This window comes from Lutra lutra, chromosome 14 (genome assembly GCF_902655055.1).
Source record: "Lutra lutra chromosome 14, mLutLut1.2, whole genome shotgun sequence".
Taxonomy (NCBI): domain Eukaryota; kingdom Metazoa; phylum Chordata; class Mammalia; order Carnivora; family Mustelidae; genus Lutra; species Lutra lutra.
In genome coordinates, this window is record NC_062291.1 from 83,249,938 (window position 1) to 83,268,822 (window position 18,885).

General features: G+C 49.5%; 1 protein-coding gene across 3 annotated transcripts in view; it reads right to left on the reverse strand.

Moving 5' to 3' along the window:
• Nucleotides 1-1,175: 1,175 nt before the first annotated feature.
• Nucleotides 1,176-18,885, reverse strand: part of C14H10orf90 (chromosome 14 C10orf90 homolog) — a 203,866-nt gene continuing 186,156 nt past the window's right edge. For all 3 annotated transcript variants that reach the window (XM_047703465.1, XM_047703464.1, XM_047703462.1), the window contains 4 exons: nt 17,713-17,890; nt 4,497-4,560; nt 1,397-1,496; nt 1,176-1,307 (listed from right to left, as the gene is read on the reverse strand). In XM_047703465.1, coding sequence (XP_047559421.1) covers nt 1,269-1,307; nt 1,397-1,496; nt 4,497-4,560; nt 17,713-17,890 — 381 coding nt within the window. In that variant the 3' untranslated portion in view covers nt 1,176-1,268. The remainder of the gene's footprint in view (nt 1,308-1,396; nt 1,497-4,496; nt 4,561-17,712; nt 17,891-18,885) is intronic.

Consider the following 18,885-nt stretch of genomic DNA (forward strand, 5'->3'; position numbering starts at 1 on the left):
GGGAAGGTGAGTGACAGCCTCGGGATGGGGACGGAAGTGTCAACAAGGCTTCTGCTGAACCCCCCAAACCTCCTTCTCATTCTGGGGCGATTCCTAGTGAGAGGGAGGCCTTCGGGATCCTAAACCTTGCCCTTCCATTTCCCTGCTTCCCTCACGCCTGCTCTCCAGGGCATTGGGGCGCCCAGGGCTCTGGATCTGGGTGTCGTGGTGGTGAGGAGGTGGCCGAAGAGGGTTCTGAGGCCCCTGCTGGGCTGGGACAGCATTCTCACTGTTATCCACAGCAGCTGCCTTAGTCACGGCGAGGAACACAGAGCAGAGCGATACTTCCATTTTTGTCATAATTGCATTTATTTCCATTTTTGATAAAAACTAGTTAGCTCTTTGCTCCCCGAACCCACACTGATAAAAACACTGAACGTCATCAGAGTTGGAAGATCATGTGGCTGAGCGGGAGCCACGGCCACGTTCAGCCACACGGCTTTTGGCTTGGGAGGAGGGGCTTTGCAGAAAACACGGAGTCGTCTATGGTTTTTTTGTTCCCACCAATCCCGCCCTCACAGCTTCTGTGGACATAGACTCTTTTTCTAAATGAAGAGAAGCCCTCAGAGCGGGGTGGGGTCATGAGGACGGCTCTCCCCACTCTGGTCGCGGACACACAGACTGAACGCTCCCTCGTTCCTGCCCGAGTGCCCACCTTCTTCCCAGGTCCACTTCTGGCATCTCTTGGCCCACACATCCAGAGGGTTTTTGAGCACTGGGTGCTCACCCAAAGTCTGGAGTTTGCAGAACTGGCAGAAGTTGGGATTGATACTTCAAAAGTGACAGATGTGCGTCCCAAAACTCTGATGAATGAAAATAACCCCCTGGGATCTGGGCCCATGTGAACGTATTAGGCCTTTTTCTGCCTCGGGGGAAATGGTGGCAGCGGGTGCAGGGAATCAGAAGCAAAAGGTAAATTCCAAAGTGGAAAACTGAGAGGACTAGACCTAGTGATTTACATTGCATGGGTCACCCCTCATGGTCTGCTGGCCCATTTCCTCAAGGGTTACTGTGTCTGTGTGGTTTGGGCAAGCAATTCAGGAGCTATGTTTTCCTTTACAAAACAAAAACAAAAGCAAAAACAAAAAACAAAAAAAAAACAAACAAAAAAAACAAATCAAAAGTAAAGTAAGTACTTCATATCATGAAGATAGTGGTAAGTTTAATGGTGGATCCGGTGTTTGAAGCCATCCCAGGTCCCGGGAGTGGGTCAGCCGCGCAGCCTGTGGTTAGACAGCGTTCCTTTGAAGGAGCTGGTCCAGTAATTGCTAGGGAGGCAGGAGACAGACACGTCAAGGTCAGGTTCAGCATCTGCGTGCCACACACATGTCACACCTGCTGGCGGCCAAGCCATTACCTTTTTGAAGACTTCAGCACGGAGTCTGTTACTCTGTAAGATCACTCTTTTCTTTTGTTCTTCTTTTTTCTTTTTCACTTCCGGCAAGTTATTATAGATTCTGAAACAGATTCAGAAAACACTCTGAAGGGGAGCGAGACAGCGGGTGCCTAGGGTGGGTCTGTGTCCTGTCTTGTCAGCAGGCTCTTCCATTTCAAAGACAAGACCAGCTGCAGACAGGCCATCCCAGATCGGTGAGACGCCAAGACCCAGGGCTGCCTGACAGTCTCCAGAACGGGCCGCTGAGGCTAGGATGGCGCCAATAGTCAGGGGTCCCCTCCCCGCCCCAGGGCAAAGCTCAGAGGCCAGTTGTCTACTGGGTGGGCACTTCCCTGCCCCTCCATTCTTGGAGATAATTAATGACTTGCTCACATCAAGCAGGAGATTCCAAACCTCCTGCTTTCCCACTCTATAAACTTGCCCAGACGCCTTTTTGCTACACGTTTTTTTAAGCCTTCCTATGACTTAGAAAAAGAGCAGCGAATAAATGGAGGAAGTAGCAGGAACTCTACCGGGATAACACACGCGTAAATGTGTGTTTCTCTCTTAACCTGTTGCCTTCCTAATTAAACTGCTTCCAGATACATCTCAGACGTAAGTATCACGGTCTTGTCCTACGTAAAATTAAGAGTTTCCACGTAACAAGCACGGCCCAAGAAAGAGACCGTCTTCTGGACTCTTCTCTCCTGCCTCTTAATAGAAACTGTTTGTGCCCAGAGGCTGGAGGATATTTCTGTGGAGTCCACACACACAGTGGAGGAACAGTAGCCTGAGCTGTGGGGTTGCTGTATACATGGCCTGTGGGTAAACACTTTTTTTTTTTTCATTTTTTTCCCACATCCAAAAGCCAGACAAATATAAATGACATTATTAGCAGGTGACGTTATCTTGGTTACTGAGCACGAGGCTAATCACCAGGCATAAATGTTGTCAACCCTCACAGCAGCCGGAAGAGGCACATAGTGTCCTCTACAATATGACTGAGGAGTGCGAGGCCCAGCGAGGTCAGGAGGCTCTTACAAAGTCCCCAGGCTGGCTCATGGTGGCCTGGGGTTCGAACCGTGGACTCCAACGCAACACTGCCCCCTAACCCCATATTATAAAGTGGGAAATACTTGTTCCATGGGTATGGTTTGAATGAGTCCATGAACACAGACTTGCCATATCTAGGAACTATTCCAGGAAGGGCCAGGAAGAGGACCACAAGGAATCAGCAGGAGAGCTGAATGTCCCAAAGCTCCACAGTGGAAATCCCCAGATGCACAGAGACCATCTTCCTGACACTGACCATCTGAACTATATGGGCAGTTTAAGATAAAAATTCCCAGGTCTCACTCTTGGAGCTCCTGATGTGGTATTTTGTTACAAGGGCTTCCTAAATAAATTAGGATACATCCATATAGAGCACCACACAGCAAATAGTTAGAACCAATGAGGAAAATGGTCAATTATCTGTATCTTTCATGCGATAAAAGTAAGCTACAGAAAAATAATATATATAGTATGATCCCATTTATGATTAACAAATAGATAACTGCTGATGTACAGGTGGAAGTCTATCTTCAGGCAGACAGAAGGTCCTGGAAGGATGCACAGAAGGCTGAGTACTGTGGGTCTCTAGAGAAAGGACTGGGCCCAGAGAAATGCGGTGAGAGGGAAGACCGTCGGCTAGGAGGGCCTTTAACTTTATCTCTGCTGTTTGAGTATTTAAAATGAAAATGTGATTCAACCATACAACTAATAACAAAGAATACGCAAGAAAAGAAAGCTCCAGCATGACTGTGGTTGAGTGAGAGAGCCAGAGTCAGAGCCCACCCAGGACGCTGAGTGAAAACCCAAGTACGGACTCCATCCGGGGACGCACCGTGACCTAGCCCCTGTATCCTCCCTGAGCCTCTGTTTCCGCTTCCAGAAAGCCCTGGGGCCATCCTGTCGACCCCGAATGCTGCTTTGAGACCTAGTACTTTAGCTGCCAGTCTCCATAATAGCAACTTTGGGTTTGGGGACTGCAAAGGGAAAATTCAGCTGAAATTTTTTGCTAAATTGAAAAAGGAATACTTCGGGTATGAGGGACACACAACCCTGCACATCTCAAACAGCAAGTCTGAAAACCCAGTGGCCCCTCAGAACTCCCAGTTAGAATGCCATGAATCAGATCATTAATGGGATGCTCCCCTTCTCACTTTCACTCTTGGACTTACAAAGAGGCTCCTTGCCCGGGATCAAAGTTGGCCAATTATCATGGAAACGATCCTAAAAGCAGAGATTTTTGTGCCTGGACTGCGGAGAAACATATTCTTCTTATTTCAGTGGTTTCTCTAAGGGCTCTATCAATAGGGTTTAATTATTACCGTTCCTCCCAGTGCTAGATACTTTATTATAAACTAATGACATTTTCTTGCATGAACCTGGCCAACATAGCTGAGTTATTACCTTCTGGTTAGGCGGCCAGGGCTCTGAAAGAATGGCCACCTTTGTGTGATCAGGTGGGTGCGAATTAGTCGGAGTCTAGAATAGCAACCAGCCAGGCAGAACAGGGAGAGTCTGTGGGCAGCGAGGCCGCCAAGCCCGCCTGGGATGGAGCGTCAGCAAGGCCAGCATGTGGCCCTCTGTGGCTTTGCTGGCTCCCACATGCCACGGGCTTCCAAGTTTGGAGTCATTCCTACAGGCTCTGCCACTGGCAGGGCCCTCAGGAGAAACCGTCTCGCTCTTCCTCATAAAATCACCTTCAAAGGTGCACAGTGACAAGGAGCACCTGCCCACAGAGACAATGAGAATGTGCAGAAGCTTTCCCGTTATGAGTCTGGGGATCTCTTAGAGACCAATTACTGGGTCGGCTCAGAACCCAAGACCCGCCACTTTCCTAAGGCTTTTCCAAGCACAGCATTAACATTCAGAGGCGCAACTGAACAACTTCTTTTAGCCAGAGCTCCACATTCACGGCCAAGACGACCTCAGACATTAAAGGTGGACCTGGGAATAGTGACCCCTCTGGACGGCACCTGGACGCAGCAGCCAACCCCCTCCCCACATTTTTCGACCTCACACAATAACCAAGTACCTTTTAGATCGCATGTGCATCTCCTTCTCTGAAATGTATCTTTCTTTGGGTTTGAACAAGTTATCTGGAATGAAATAGAAAGAGGATTAATTTGGGAAGGTTGGGTATCACGCATTTCTAGAGAAACATTGTAGCGGACTTTGTACATTGTTATTGATCCTTAGTCTAAGGCCCAACCTGCCACTGACGGTGCAGGACTCAGTAGACACTCATACACCAGAAACGCTTATATTGAAACTGACAACCAAGATTGGTCTATTACAGGTCTAAACACAGGCAAGAGGTACAAGGTTGACATCTAACATACTTTGCAGACAGTGACCCTTCTGCATGCTTCAGGCAGCAACTGTCATCGTGTGCAGAGGGTAGTGACCGAACAGTGCCTCACGGTCACCGTGGGTGCAGGACCCTAGGTGTCAGGTGGAAGATCTCCCCACGAGACTCCTAGTGCTCCTGAGGATAAGGAAATCTCCCAGCTATCACGAGAGCATTTTGAGAGCAGGAGTTGATGTTCATAACTGGGACCCTCCATCAGGGACCCTCAACCTCCACATCCATTCTCACGGGGGACCAGCCCTTTCGAAATCAGAAAATGCAATGGACAGCAACACAGGACTAATGTCTCTCTTGTGCCCCTTGAGAGTACAGCATGACTGAAAATCACTATGAGTCTGGAATGTTTTCCAGTGAGAGGACACATTAGTAACCACAATAATGTTTACAGATAGCACACTCAGAAATAATATGTATTTTTAAAAAATAGTGTATACCCTTTTGTAATAACTCAAATTCCCACATGGCTCTCGGCCCTATAGACCAGCCAAGAGTCTGTCACACAAAAAAGCTCTTGGGGCTATGTGTTGCATGGAGTACATCTGAGAAGCTGCCACACTTTCTGGAACACCTGGACAGTGACCAGTTCACCTCCTCCATGTACATAAGCAGACAGACAAGCCAGTACCCTAGCGAATCATCACAGAGTTGACATGGGCTCCCTGTGATCCCCAGTGACGACCCCATGTACTTCCATTAATCTCCCCACGTCAGCCTGTGCCCTCAGGCCGCTCTCCAGCAGAGCCCCATGATGCTTCTTGGGCTTGCAGAATTATCCACGGATATGCACAAAGGTGGGGGAGAGACAGGGATAAAACACACTTCTCCCCTCTGGAGAAACAAAACACAGCTACCGATTTACAAACTGGAAACATCACAACAGCTGACGTGTATTCTGTCTAGTTATTTAACATAAAAGAAAAAAATGGGACCATTACTTAACTTCAAAGACAAGATTCAAAGGAGAAATAAGAGAGGACCCAAAAAAAAAAAAAATCAATGGAATTTTCCCATCTCAGGGAAAATGTCCTCAGTGTTTGGAAAGGCATGAGAGAAAAGAGCAGTCAGCACCACCGTGAAGATTTCCAAGATGCCTCCCAGTGCCCACCCTTGGCTTTCACTCCCACTAGGGCCAGCCCAGCGCGGAGAGCCTCAGAAACATCTTGATGACTTTCCCAAAGAAACAGGATGCCGCCTTCAGGCAGCCAGGTCTTGGGGAAGCAGTTCTGTGACTGCCTGAAGACTCCTACTCAGGCAAGGAGAAGGAACCTCTACAAAAAAAAAAAAAAAAAAGAAAAAAAAGAAAGAAATCAGACTCAAGTCTGGAGTAGCATTCCTCAGGAGCTACTCAAAATCAGGGCACCACCAACCCACAGACATAATGGTGCTCCAAGGGAATAAAAATGTTACAAATATAGTTTGTAACATTTAAGAAATATATTTGTAACATTTTAAAACTCTTAATCCAATTGTATATTGTCCACTTCGGGACATTAGATTTTTTTTTTAATATTTTATTTATTTATTTGACAGAGAGAGAGAGAGATCACAAGTAGGCAGAGGGGCAGGCAGAGAGATGGGGGGGGAAGCAGAGAGAGAGGGGGAAGCAGGCTCCCTGCTGAGCAGAGAGCCCCATGCGGGGCTCGATCCCAGGACCCTGAGATCATGACCTGAGCCAAAGGCAGAGGCTTAACCCACTAAGCCACCCAGGCACGCCCCAGATTTTTTGTTTTTTTTTTTTTAAGTTTATTTCTTTAGAGCCCCTGATACCACAATAAAGCTTTGGTTTTATTTCCAAGAGGAAACAAAAGCAAATGCAAGCTCCTTGGCACCTCCACTGTTTTGTTTTCTGAACTCTTCATGGCCTGCTGGGCCTCAGCAGAAATTTAAATTCGGGGCACAGCAGCCCGTATTAGGTGCCAAACAAGTGGGTCAGCATGCAAGAGGCCAGGTCCTCCCTCCCCAGCTGGTGGGCTCCACCCAGACTCGCAGAAAGTGTTTGCTCCTTGGTGGCTGACTTCCAGTTTTCGTAACAGCACCAAACCCATCTGATGAGTAGTGAGACCTTTCTGGCGAGGAGGAAAGAGAGAGCAGCGGTTTTACCCTCCTGGAAGAAATTGTTTGAAGTAAAGCAATGTCTTGCCAATGGTGCCCAACCTCCTCAGAGCACACGGAACCCTATCTGGTACTTAAGAGGAGGGAATGGCATGGGGTAGGGAGGGAATGGTATGTCAGACCTGAGGGGTCTGTGTTACTACTTATAACAACACTCCTAGCACCCGTTGGAGGTTTCCCTACATGATCTTCATACCGACCTTGGGACATGTGCATGATTTTTTTGCATTTTAAGATTGGGGAAACTTGAGCCTGAAGGGCTGTTTCCTGTTCAGGCTTATGAAATGAAAGAGTGAGTGGAAGTGCTGGGTTTCAGCCTGAGTTAGTCCAGCCCCGTCCACACACACCCCTCACCTCAGAACACAGCCCCCCACTCGTATTGCAGAATCTGTATCTGGGGGCCCTGACGAGCATCAGTCCACTTCCCAAGAGACCAACCCCAAATTTCTTTCTTTTATACTCCTTCCTCCTGTGTCTAATGAGCAACTCCTATCTCACCAGGGAATGCTCAGAAGAAAGGAAAGTAGATAAGATCCTGCCACCATGAACTTCATTTGTTACGGGGGGAGGGAAGCGGAGGTGGGGATCAGATCATTAACAAGCCGGCTATCACATATCAGGCAAGTGTTCTGAAGAAATTGAAACACGGCCACATAGTAAAGGGGGGACTGGGAAGGTCGGAGGGCCCTCTGGGGGAGGAGATATTTAAACCACAACCCAAATGACCATGGGACCAGGTGTGGGAGGATCTGGGGGCAGGGGGTGGAGAAGGGAGGCCAACGAGGGCCACGGTGGATGCAGCATGAGGGAAGGAGGGCACGAGGTGATGTCAGGCCAGCAGGTGATACCAGATCAAAGACAGCAACGTCCTCCACCCAGGTACGCTTGACAACTGCTTGGGGACCTTGACCTCGATGCACATGTGCAGGCCCCAGAAACGTGACCCAGAATGTCTAGACTATGCTACTGGGCACCAAGACTGGGAACCATCTGAACTGGGTTCTGTAAGCCTGTTTAAGGAACTCCGCAAGCCCATTAAGGAGTTTTCCTTCAGAGCGAGAGAGATGGAGAGCCATGTGGGGTTTTAAAAAGGAGAGACGATCTGCGTTGTTAAAAGATGATCAGCGGCTATTCACACACAAACTTGGGTTGAGGAGCTGCACACAGTCCGTGGGGAGGCAGATCAGGCATCTGGGGGGCGATCCTAGAGACGGCAGTGTTCAGAGGGTGAAGTGGGGGGACTCCAGCCTCGCCGACACTGCCTGTGGGCAAAGCGAGTTGTGGGTTGGGAGCTGATCAGGATGACTTTCAGGCAGCCGGAGGGACCATTCATTTGATGACTGGTCGGCTTTCGCCTCTCCGGTGCTCTGCAGTAGATCCACAAAGGTTGCTAAGACAAAGGGTTCAAAGCTCAGGGTGAGAGCTAGAGAAGTAAGGCCTTTGGATGCCAGGAGCAACAGTCTGCATGGGGTAGAGGGCTCCTGGGGGAGTGGTCAGCCCTCTGGTGGAGGAGCCAGTGGGCTGGAGGAAGGGTGACCCTGGGGGGGGAAATGCAGCAGGGCCCCTGGGACCTGCCTGCAGCAAAAGATGGTTCTCCAAGCACACACACATGCAACAGGACCCACTGGGGCATCGTTTCAAGGAATGGAAACCATCTTGCATGTGCTTTGTTCAGAAATACAGCAAATTGCACCTGTCGATTCTCTTCGAAGGAAATTCTGCCTTTATGAAATTAAAGTGGTGAGAAAAATATCCAGCCTGCTTGTTGGTCTTTTACGGATTTTCCTTGAAGTGCTGTTATGCCAACTCATGGATAGAGAGCAAAGAGAGCCACGGATGTATTCACCTCTCATTAACATTCAGATAGAGGAGGTTTGGGGTTGGTTTTCAGTGTTTCCAATAAAATTACGGAGGTAAATTGCCCATTTCTGTATTTCTGGAAAATCCTTCCTCCATTCCCCCCCACATCTGTTGTGTGTCTGGTTCATGATTGTGTCCAAGCCACGGGACCTGTTGATAATTTAATTTGGCAAAGGCCAGACACGCTTAAGCCCTTGCCTGTTTCAAGGTCAGCCAATCACTGGCTACCAAGCCTTTAGGGCCTCTGAGGCTGTCATGGGCGAGCAGCTGAGCAAAGGCGGAGTCTGGAGACCCCCTTGATCTCTGTAACCACACATGGGTGTTTATTAATGACCCTCACCTCCTGTGTGTGTGCACACACACACGTGGCCTCCGCAGTCGGTGCCACCAGGAGGCAGCAAGGGTCACCCACACGCCAGTAGGATCGCTTGTTTATGGGGCCTGGGTTCTTCTCCCTCCACAGAGCCCTCTCGATCTTCCTTTTCCCTATTGAACAAGTCATCTCAATGATCAAGTTCACACTGGATTTGTAACTACAGTGCCCTCCCAGAAGCTCAATCTCACAGTCACCCTGAACACTTGGAAGAATCGTCAAGTGCTTGCTTCCCCCACCCCCTGCCCTTAGAAACACCAAAACCAAGAGATACCTGTTAGACAGAATCCAGCGGGGAGACAGCCAGCTACTTTGGTGTAGACACCAAGTCTACACCACTCGGCCTCTTCTATTAAAGACCAGGCCCCCCAAAACGAACAGAGATGGGGTGTGGGTTTTGGGGAAAAGTTTCTAAAGGTTTTCCCCTTAAAAAGAACCACACTGTCTGTGTATTCTGAGATCACAAGACTGTTCATTATGCCAGCTTCAGAGCCAAGGAGAAGCTGACCATCCTGTCGCCGGAGTAATTACATCATAGTTTTCAAGAGTTAAATCCAGTTACTTGCACATGATTCCTATTCAGCCTGCTTTGGAGGGACCTTGAATTTGCTGGACGCAGGCAAGGGCAGAGTGGTCTAGCCTGGACTCATTAGCTCTTCAGAAATGAAACGGTACACACTGCCCTGTACGAAGGCAAGTGGGAAGACTCTTGGGTTGTCTGACTCCGATGTGCTCTTTTGATGGTAAAATCTTGTGCTGGGTAAACGTTCTCATTTTTCTCAGATCACTTGTAGCCTTCCGTGGAATCCTGCTCTGAATGACAGTTCCACCTGCTGGGCAGCCAACTCTGGGGCCTGGAAGGTGGGGGACATGGCAGAGATGCTGACATTGATGTGAAAAGTTGCTCATGCCAATTGCCATCCAGCTACACAAGGGAGATGCTGATGTCAGAGATGCAGGGAGGCTCTCAGAGCCTTCCAATGAAGGCATACACCATGGAGAAATGAAGAACAGGGCCCCTGGGTGGCTCAGCCATTAAGTGTTTGCCTTTGGCCCAGGTCATGATCACAGGGCCCTGGGATCAAGTCCCGCGTCGGGTTCCCTGTTCAGTGGAGAGAATGCTTCTCTCTCCCTCTTCCCTTCCACCCCCCCAACTCATTCTCTCTCTTTAATAAATTTTAAAATTTTTTTAAAATTAAAAAAAGGAAATGAAGAATAAACCAGAGGTCCCCAGGGATATTGATTTCTCTCTTCACATGTTCAGTTTGAGAAGCAAGGTATGAAGTCTCCTGATTCAGGAAGTGACTGTCTCTCCGTGGAGAGCTCACCTCTTGCTCAGAGAGTTGTCCTTGAGTTTAGGGCCGGGGCAGGGGTGCTGGTGGTGAGAACAGCCTGTCAAGAACACTAGCAGCCCACGAGACACCCCCCATAGATCTTCATAATGGGAGAGTCCTTGGTGTGCCCGGGCACACAGGCCCCAGGAATGGATACTTCAGCTACCCCAGCTAGAGGAACCAGGTCCCCAAGTCCCACAGGTCAATGAACAACATTTTTGGAGAGAAATGGAGTCTTTACACAATCCCTGGTTCTATCCTGCCATCAAACCAAGAGCAGCTGCCCAAGACCTTCCTTCCCCACTCTGTCAGGTCTTTCCCTGTGTGATTCTAGGCTTGGTTTTCAGCTACCTGCCAGGCCAGCTCTCTTCCCAAGCTGCACGGAACCCCTAGAGGACAAGGGGCAGTATTTCTTCTTTTTTTTTTTTGCTTCCTCATCACTCCCCTACCCCATACCCCTGGCTCCTTTCCATCCACACTCCATCTCTATGGCCAAAGACAACAAATGTTAATATTTCTTGTATTACCTGGTTACTCCTCAAAGATCCAGCAAAGGAAGAAGGGGTCCAAGGCTCTCTGCTAGCTCTCATAAAAGCCACAAAGACACAAAGGAAGGTGAGCTGTATCAGTCACACCTCTCCTCTGCATTGCTCCTACCTAAGCTCTTGGCATAGACAAGGACATTCCTTCTCCCATTATTTCATGCTGTCGCATTTGTGACATACTTTCCAAAGGGACTGTGACTGGCTCCTTTCCTCTGATGGACTTTGTGTGGTGTACCAGCATGATGGCATTGTTACGGATGCCAGGGGAACGCACATGGAGACAGGGTTAGGTAGGGCCTATCAATGGACAAGCTTCCAATGAGGCAAACCCAACCAAAGACCAGGAAGTTGGCACCAATCTACTGCCCAGAGGGGCCCAGGGCCCTCAACCCTTGCTTCCTGGCACTTCTAGACCAAAGGGATACAAGTAAAGTGAGTAAAACCTCTGTTCCATAGTCCCAGGTTTCTGTGAGAAATGGCAGACTTAAACTCTGCTTGGGGTTTCCTTAGCGAAGCATAGCAACTATTTCCATAAGCAAAGATTCCTACAGCAATATTTCCAAAGAAATATTGGAACCCCAATATCTGGACTCTCAAGAATTGGATAAAATCATTCCAAGGTCAAAAAAGCTTAGGGCAAACACAGTCAAATGAATGTCAGCAGCCTTCATGGTTGCACAACTTATCAGTGCCTTTAACAGTTATAATCATCAGTTTTCAAAGTTACTATGTATAGCTATAGAACAAGATTTAATCTATCCTAAAAAGAAAACGTGGTATATTTTCCCTATATTTTTGAAAAAATGTGTGGGTGTTAAATGACAAGTTTAAATTACTCATTTAAAAGAACTTTAACAATGGCTCAAATCACCCACTTCACCATAAAACAGCAACAGTTAGTGAAAATATGAAAGATTAACTACTGATAGGAGAGTCATTGTTTGCTCCAGTTCCAGGGTTTGCCAGCATTTTTAAGAGAACCACAAAATATGGTGATTTATAGATGATGAATAAACTTTCCTGCTCATTGCCAAGTAGATTTATATCCTCAGTGTCACTGCAAGGTTTACTACTGAGCTGCATTGCGAGATAAAAGGGAGATCATTTGGAAAATAGAATCCAGGCAACTGGGAGAAGGAATATCCCATAACGTTATTTTTCCCTGTACCACTCTGTAATTCCTGTTTCCACCTTGAACAATTTTAATTGGAAATAACACTGTCCTTTGAATCAACAGACATAAACTGGTCTTTTCTTTCCATGTTTCTTAGAAAAAAACACAACACCTTTATCATCAGTCTGTGAAGGACACCATAACAGTGTACGTGTAAATAACTCTGAATCAGGGAAACAGTCTTTTAGCTAAATCATGCTGCTGTTTTCTCTGCAGGCTGATGAAGTAAATTTACAATTACTTTTATCTGACAAGCACATTAAAAAATTCCTTTGTGAGTAATAATGGGAGAACTACCTCCAAATATTTATTCAGATGTTTTATGGGAAAACATTCCCAAGATCAGACCAGGCAATAATAGGGACAATGCGGCTGGGGCACACCACATTTCTATTACTGAGATGACTTCCCTGCCATCTCCTCTCTGCTGGGTCACTTCTCTGGCTCAATGCTCTGGGAATGCAAATTCATTTTAATACTCGCTGTAGCCAAGATCATCAGTCTGAAGGCAGATCTGCTGGAGGAGGATTTCTGCAGTGCCTTCAGGAGAATTCCATTCTTCTACTGGTCCGTGATCTGAATGGCTCTGACCTGGATCACCTTGGGAAGTGTGGATAATGCAATTCAGATGACTTCAGTCTGTGGCGCCGTGCAGCAGGGCTGCCCAGAGCGGCGTAGTGCGGCACGCGCCCATCGGCACTTAATCTGGGGAGACTTTACTGGCTTCCCCACCTGACCATAATCCAAAGTGGAGAAGCTAAGAAAGTTGGGGATCCAGAGAGATGCAAGTGTCATGAGCGCTCAAACGGAAGAAGGAGGGGGCGGGGGACGGGATGAGAGTATCAGGGAGATCTTCCTGGAAGAGGGGGATATTCTTCATGGGTTTTCTACACATTCGCAGGTTAGGGGGACAACCTGGGTGGGCCACGAGGAGGATCCCTTCAGGCAGAGAAGAAAGAGCTGAGGCAGAAGCACAGTGGAGAGGGCGGTGTTGGAGCATCGTTGGGTTCTGGACGGGCTGCAGTAGCAACCGCGATTCATAAAAGGCGAAGCACCCAACACCACATGGTCCAGGTCAGGCACTATGGGAAGCAGAAGGAACGGCCTTGGCAGTAAGAGATGAGAGAAGAGGCTGGACTTAGGCTGGGCCAGTGAGGTGAGGCAGGATTCTGTAGGGCAGAGACAAGGACAGATAAGGCTTCTATCAGGTGGTTTAGGGACCCTGACTTAAGGAAGGACAGCTAAGGAGACCACCTGGGGGGGGCAGAGTCAGGATGGGAGGGGTCCAGGTCACAGGGTGGGGATGGAAACCAGGGGGGCTCTGGGCTAGACGACCCATGATGAAGAGGGCAAGGCTGGGTAGCGGCAGCGGGAGCAGAGGAGAGCCACACACTGGCCAGCAGGGTATAGCGAGGACTGCCTACCCCTGTGGGTACCGAGCCATCTGTTCCCGACAGGTCTGTACCCCTGCACCTGAGGGTACTGTACCCCATGCTTTCTGTTCATCCTCCCCAGACTCATTCTGTAAGGCAGAAGCAAGGCCTAACTCTGAAGCATTCCAATTCCCAGGTCAGGGGCGGCCTTTAAACACGACCAACCCCCAGAACACCAGGAGCCATGCAGGGATGATGAGGAAGGCTTGCCTACTGCCCAGTGACTGTGGTGGACTGAGCAGGAAGAGCCCTCATGTGGGGAGGTGAGGCAGACCCTCAGACTGCAGAGGCCTTGACCTCAGAGACGGCCAGCAAAGCCTGCCTCCGACCTTCCTCCTTCCGCTTCCCTGGCTTGCTCTCCTTCTTCTCCCTCCTTCTCATTCTCTTCCTTCTCTCCTCCACAATTCAGCAGTAGCCACCACATTCTATTGATTCCACAATCACAAAACCTGTCACATCTGCCACATCCTATATCCCACCGCCCTGCCTGACGCCAACCCGTCCTGTCCCATCCAGCCTGGAGCCAATCTTGCCTCGGCTCTTGACCTCAGAACAAGGTTACATTTGGGAGTAGCATTCACAATCCCTGTTAGCCCTCTGGGGCTCATCTGTGGCCCCTCTGTCTCCCTCTCTGCACCCCACTCTGCAGTTCAGCCCGAGCTGAACGGACACCCTCGCAACCCCCCAATCCGTTCTCCCCACCCTGCACCACGATGCACCTGCACAGCTTCAGCCCAGTGCAGTCTGGAGGTCTTCCTGGCAGTAGCCTCTCCACGAGGAGGGGAGGTCCATGAGACCAGGGACTGTACCTCACAGTGAGTTCTCAAGAAAGGCTTGCTAAGTGATGGATGAGAAGGCTCCCAAGTCACTGCCATGGGCATGCAAGGTTGGCCCAGGTGGCTCCGGGCAAGGAAAGAGAGGCACCCTGTGTAAGACTTTGGGGATTCAAACTACAGGCGTCAAGACCATAAAGGCAGGTGGCGCAGGTGGGGTAGACAGAAACTTCATCAGGCTACTTCCTAGCCTCTCTGAAGTCTCAGTTGTTCGAGCAAATGCCCATCTACAAAGAGGGAGCCCAGTGAACTCACACATGCACACACGTACACACGTGTCCCTGCCCTGAGCCTTGAAAACCGCTCAGAATTCATGAGTCAATAGGAAGCTGAGTTGGCCCCATGGCCCTCGCTGTCCTCATCCCTGAAGGTCGGGTGCCTGCTGTCCCAGCAGTCCCCGACCCATGAGGCATTTGTTGGCCACCAGAGCGCCCACCTGAGCCGAAGACGAGACTGCTGGGCAGACCCCAATGATGGGAGGCAGCTAGCCGTGCTCGGAAAGCAGCCCCATCTTCCTCCTGACCGATGTCTTGACGCTGTGGCCAGAGCTCATTCACACATATGATTTATTAACTAATTTAGCATGTAAGAAAAACATCTGCATTTCGCTTTTATCATCTTGCCAGCAGACAGGCTGAAGACAAGATGTGTACTGTAGACTTGTTTAATGGGGCCCTAAACACTCCCTTCTCCCTTGCCCCAGCTCACACAAGGCTCGGGCTCCAGACGTTGTCTGATTTAACTGACCTACACAAACAAACAGAAGCATAAAGCTCTCATCAACACATAAATACCGCAGGGACGGGCAGAGTGGCCACAGAGTCCTGCCCTCAGCACCCTAGCTGCTGGGGCTACCTCAGAATTGGGGAGCTACAAAGGTACCTCGGTTATTGAAAAGTACTGACTAGGTCTGATCACACTTTGTTATAGATGAAGATGTCCACTTAAAGTCAACTTCATTAAAAGATGTCACTGAATGTGAACTTGTAAGATCTGTTTAGGGGGAAATGCCATGGTTGGACAATGTAGTGGGTAGAAATACTTCTCCCCAAAAAGACAAGTTCAAGTCCTTACCTCCCAACCCAACCTGTGATGGTGAGCTCACTGGGAAGCAGGGTCTTTGCAGATATGTGTGAGTTAGAATGGTTCACACTGGATAAGGCTGGACCCTGATCTCATGACTGGTATCCTTCGAAGATGAGGAAATTTGAACACAAAGTCACGCAGACAAGGGGAGACAGAGAATGCAGTGATGCATCTGGAAGCCAAGGAACACCACGGCTTGCTAGAAACCACCAGAAGCTGCCAGAAGCCATCAGGAACCACCAGAAGCGAGAATGCAGCCAGAGCACGAATTCTCCCTTCAAGCCTCCAGAAAAAAAAACAACCATTTAGATATATTCAGTTTGGATATTTGGCCTTTGGACTCTGAGAGAATAAATTTCCATTATTTTAGCCTCCCAGCCTGTGGTCACTTGCTAAAGCAGCCCTAGGGAGGACCGCCAGGCATCTCTCTAATATTGGCGACGGTGGAAATCCTGGAGTACCCGGCACCCACCGTGGGCACAGCTGGAAGGCAGCTGGCCTGGGGGATGGAGAGCCCAGCACCTGCCGCTGAGGAACGGCCCCGCACAGAAGATGTTCCTGAGTGTCTCTGGGTCCCCATTTCTTCCCACACAAAGGGATCCGACTAAAAAGGAAGCTAATCAGATGCGATTTTTCATCTGTGGAGCCGTGGAGCTCCGCGAGGCATTGTTTGGTTTGTTGACAGCACGTGTGTTAACCATTTATTAACAGGTAGGATCCTCAAAAATGTCAAGGCCCAGGGGCCCACACATCATAAGCACCCTTGTAGTCCTTCCCGGGACAAGCGCAGATGTCCACGTGCCCAGGGGGCTCCCACGTGTGGCCGATGGTTCCTCGTGGTGACTTGAAAAGTCTGCACCTGAACCCGACCGCCCCGACCGCGCGTTGTTGAGCAAGAGACTTTAGTCCCCAGGAGGACACACCCCAACTCGAGCCTGGATCTGCCATGCAGCTCCAGACGCTGGTGAGATGCATTTTCAAAGAGGAAAAGTCTTTGCGTGTTCATTTTGTTGATTTCCTTTTTTAAAAAAAATCTTTTAAAGCGTACTGGAAAATGTCACTGGGAGGGAGCAGCAAGTGTCCTGCCCAATCCTGCACCACGAGAAGAAGGCTCCTTGCCCGAGGTCTTCTGACCTGCAGCACCACGGGTGGGTGAAGGAGACAGCCTGCCCATGGGCTGAGGAAGTGAGCAGAATTCTGGAACAACACCCTTTGTCCTCTATCACCCAGGCTCCCCTATAATGTCTGTAATGTTTGCTAAGCTGCATTTTATTGAATATGGTTATTTCCCTGGAGGACTTTTATTCTGATTTATACCTATGATTTCACCTCCTGGGGGCGAGAACATTTTCCTAGGAAGAAAGATCCTGTTCCTCTATCCAAAGGAATAAAAGGTAGGTTCCCCCAGGCCTCCAGATTTTCAGATTTGGGTTGGCAGGCCGTCTGTATGTGCTCCGATGTCCCCATTTTTGCTCTCATCTCCTCTTGTTATTCTTCCTGCTTTAATAGTCTGTTTATAAGCTCCATGAAGAAAGGACCAAGGCCAGTCTGGCTCACGGAGCTATCCCCAGCTCCTGGCACGGTGCCTGGCCCCGAGAAGATTCCTCAGTACTCCCTGTCGAATGAGCACATGTGCGCGGCCCCTCTCGGGGTCAGCCCAACCCTGGCTCTGCGGAGTTGGGAGAGCAGACCATCCACACTCTGAGCTCGCAGCAGGAAAGGGGTTTCAAGATGACGAATGTTGATACAGACAAGCTGGAGTCAACCTCTCACCCTGAGATCTGTTTTTGCAATCTATAAAGGGCAAAGGGGATCTCTTGCAAATGTCTGTCAGGAGCCAAGAATTTGAACTTGCTACCCTGGCTGCTACACTTGTATGGCTTCTTTCCCAGCTACGGTGGTAAATTTGTGTCCCAAGCTAGTTCTGGAGAATTCAGTGCCCTCGGTAAGCTCCCACAATGGCGGGCTTCTGAGGCGGGCTTTGGGATACTGAGATCTGGATGCGCGGTGTGACCCGAGTCTGCCGCATGTCAGGGGTATCATCTGTACCACTGCTGGGGGTGAAGGTCCCAGCCCCTCAGACACCTCCCACCCAGTCTCACCTGCCCTCCCCAGCCCGCTGTGGCTTACCACTAAGAGGGTGGGGAACGGTGAACTGCTTCTTGTTGGCGCGGACAGGAAAGAGACTCTGCTTCTGCCCCAGGTTCTCCTTCCGCTGGGCTTTTCTCTGCTGTACCATGTGTTCCAGCTTCTTCAGCCGTTCTTGGGAACGAGAAATGAACTGGGGTTTCCGGACTTCCAGCGCTTCCTGACGGCAGCAAGAAAATATTTTATTTTTTAATAGAAGTGATGCAGGCAAGTAATGCATCTCTCTGATTTGGTCAAGAAGCTGACCAAAAGCACAAGCTTTAAGGACGACCGGCCACAGTGCATCCGCACCCCAAGATTTTCTGCCCCTGCCTCCTGTGGAGACTGTGACAGATGTGTTGATGATGGTAGATCCTGCTGGCGGTCCCAGCTTGCCCCAATGACTGCCTAGCCGCTGACAGCGAGGTGGCAAACTTCTACCCATCCCTTCCTCCCTGTCCATCCATTCGGTTTCCAACAGCCTGAACTCTGAGTGCCCTGAGCTCCAAATTCCAGAGAATGGGGTGGGGAGGGAATGAAGGCATCATGAGTCACTTGCTTCTGCTGGGGGCTGGAAGCCTCACGCGGACACGGATCACCCACCCAGCATGAAATTCATGCCTATTCAGGAGAAACTGTCATCCTGGCTAATAGGAGTGTCTATTCCCAGGGAGAAAAAGCTGGCCAAGTAGCTTTGCCTATGCAAACTGGTTCTCCAAGCTTTATAGGGGAGGACTCCATGGCCAGACCTCCATGTCGGCCACGTCCCTCAATATACATGCCCCAACCCCTGCACTAAGCCACATACTCTGGTCCACTGACAAAGAGAAACCACCACGGAGGCATTCCACTCCGTGTCAGACCCTGGGCTACGTGCCTTACGTGGATTCATCTCTGGAAATCCCCACATAGATTCTGAACAACATATATACTTCTCCCCATTTGACAGATGCAAAACCCAAGGCTTATAGTGGCTTGGTGGATCTGAGCGATGCCCATGTTTTCTCCACACTGCCTTTTGTGGTCTTAAGTCGCCATTCCTTGAAAACTTCTGTTTGGGTTATTCCACTGCCTGGCCTAAGACCCTAGTCACACCCGTCAGTGAGAATCCCAGCTCTCCCAGTGAGCTCTGTCTGGCCTTCCCATTCAGCCTGAGCCTCGTGGTACCTCACAGAC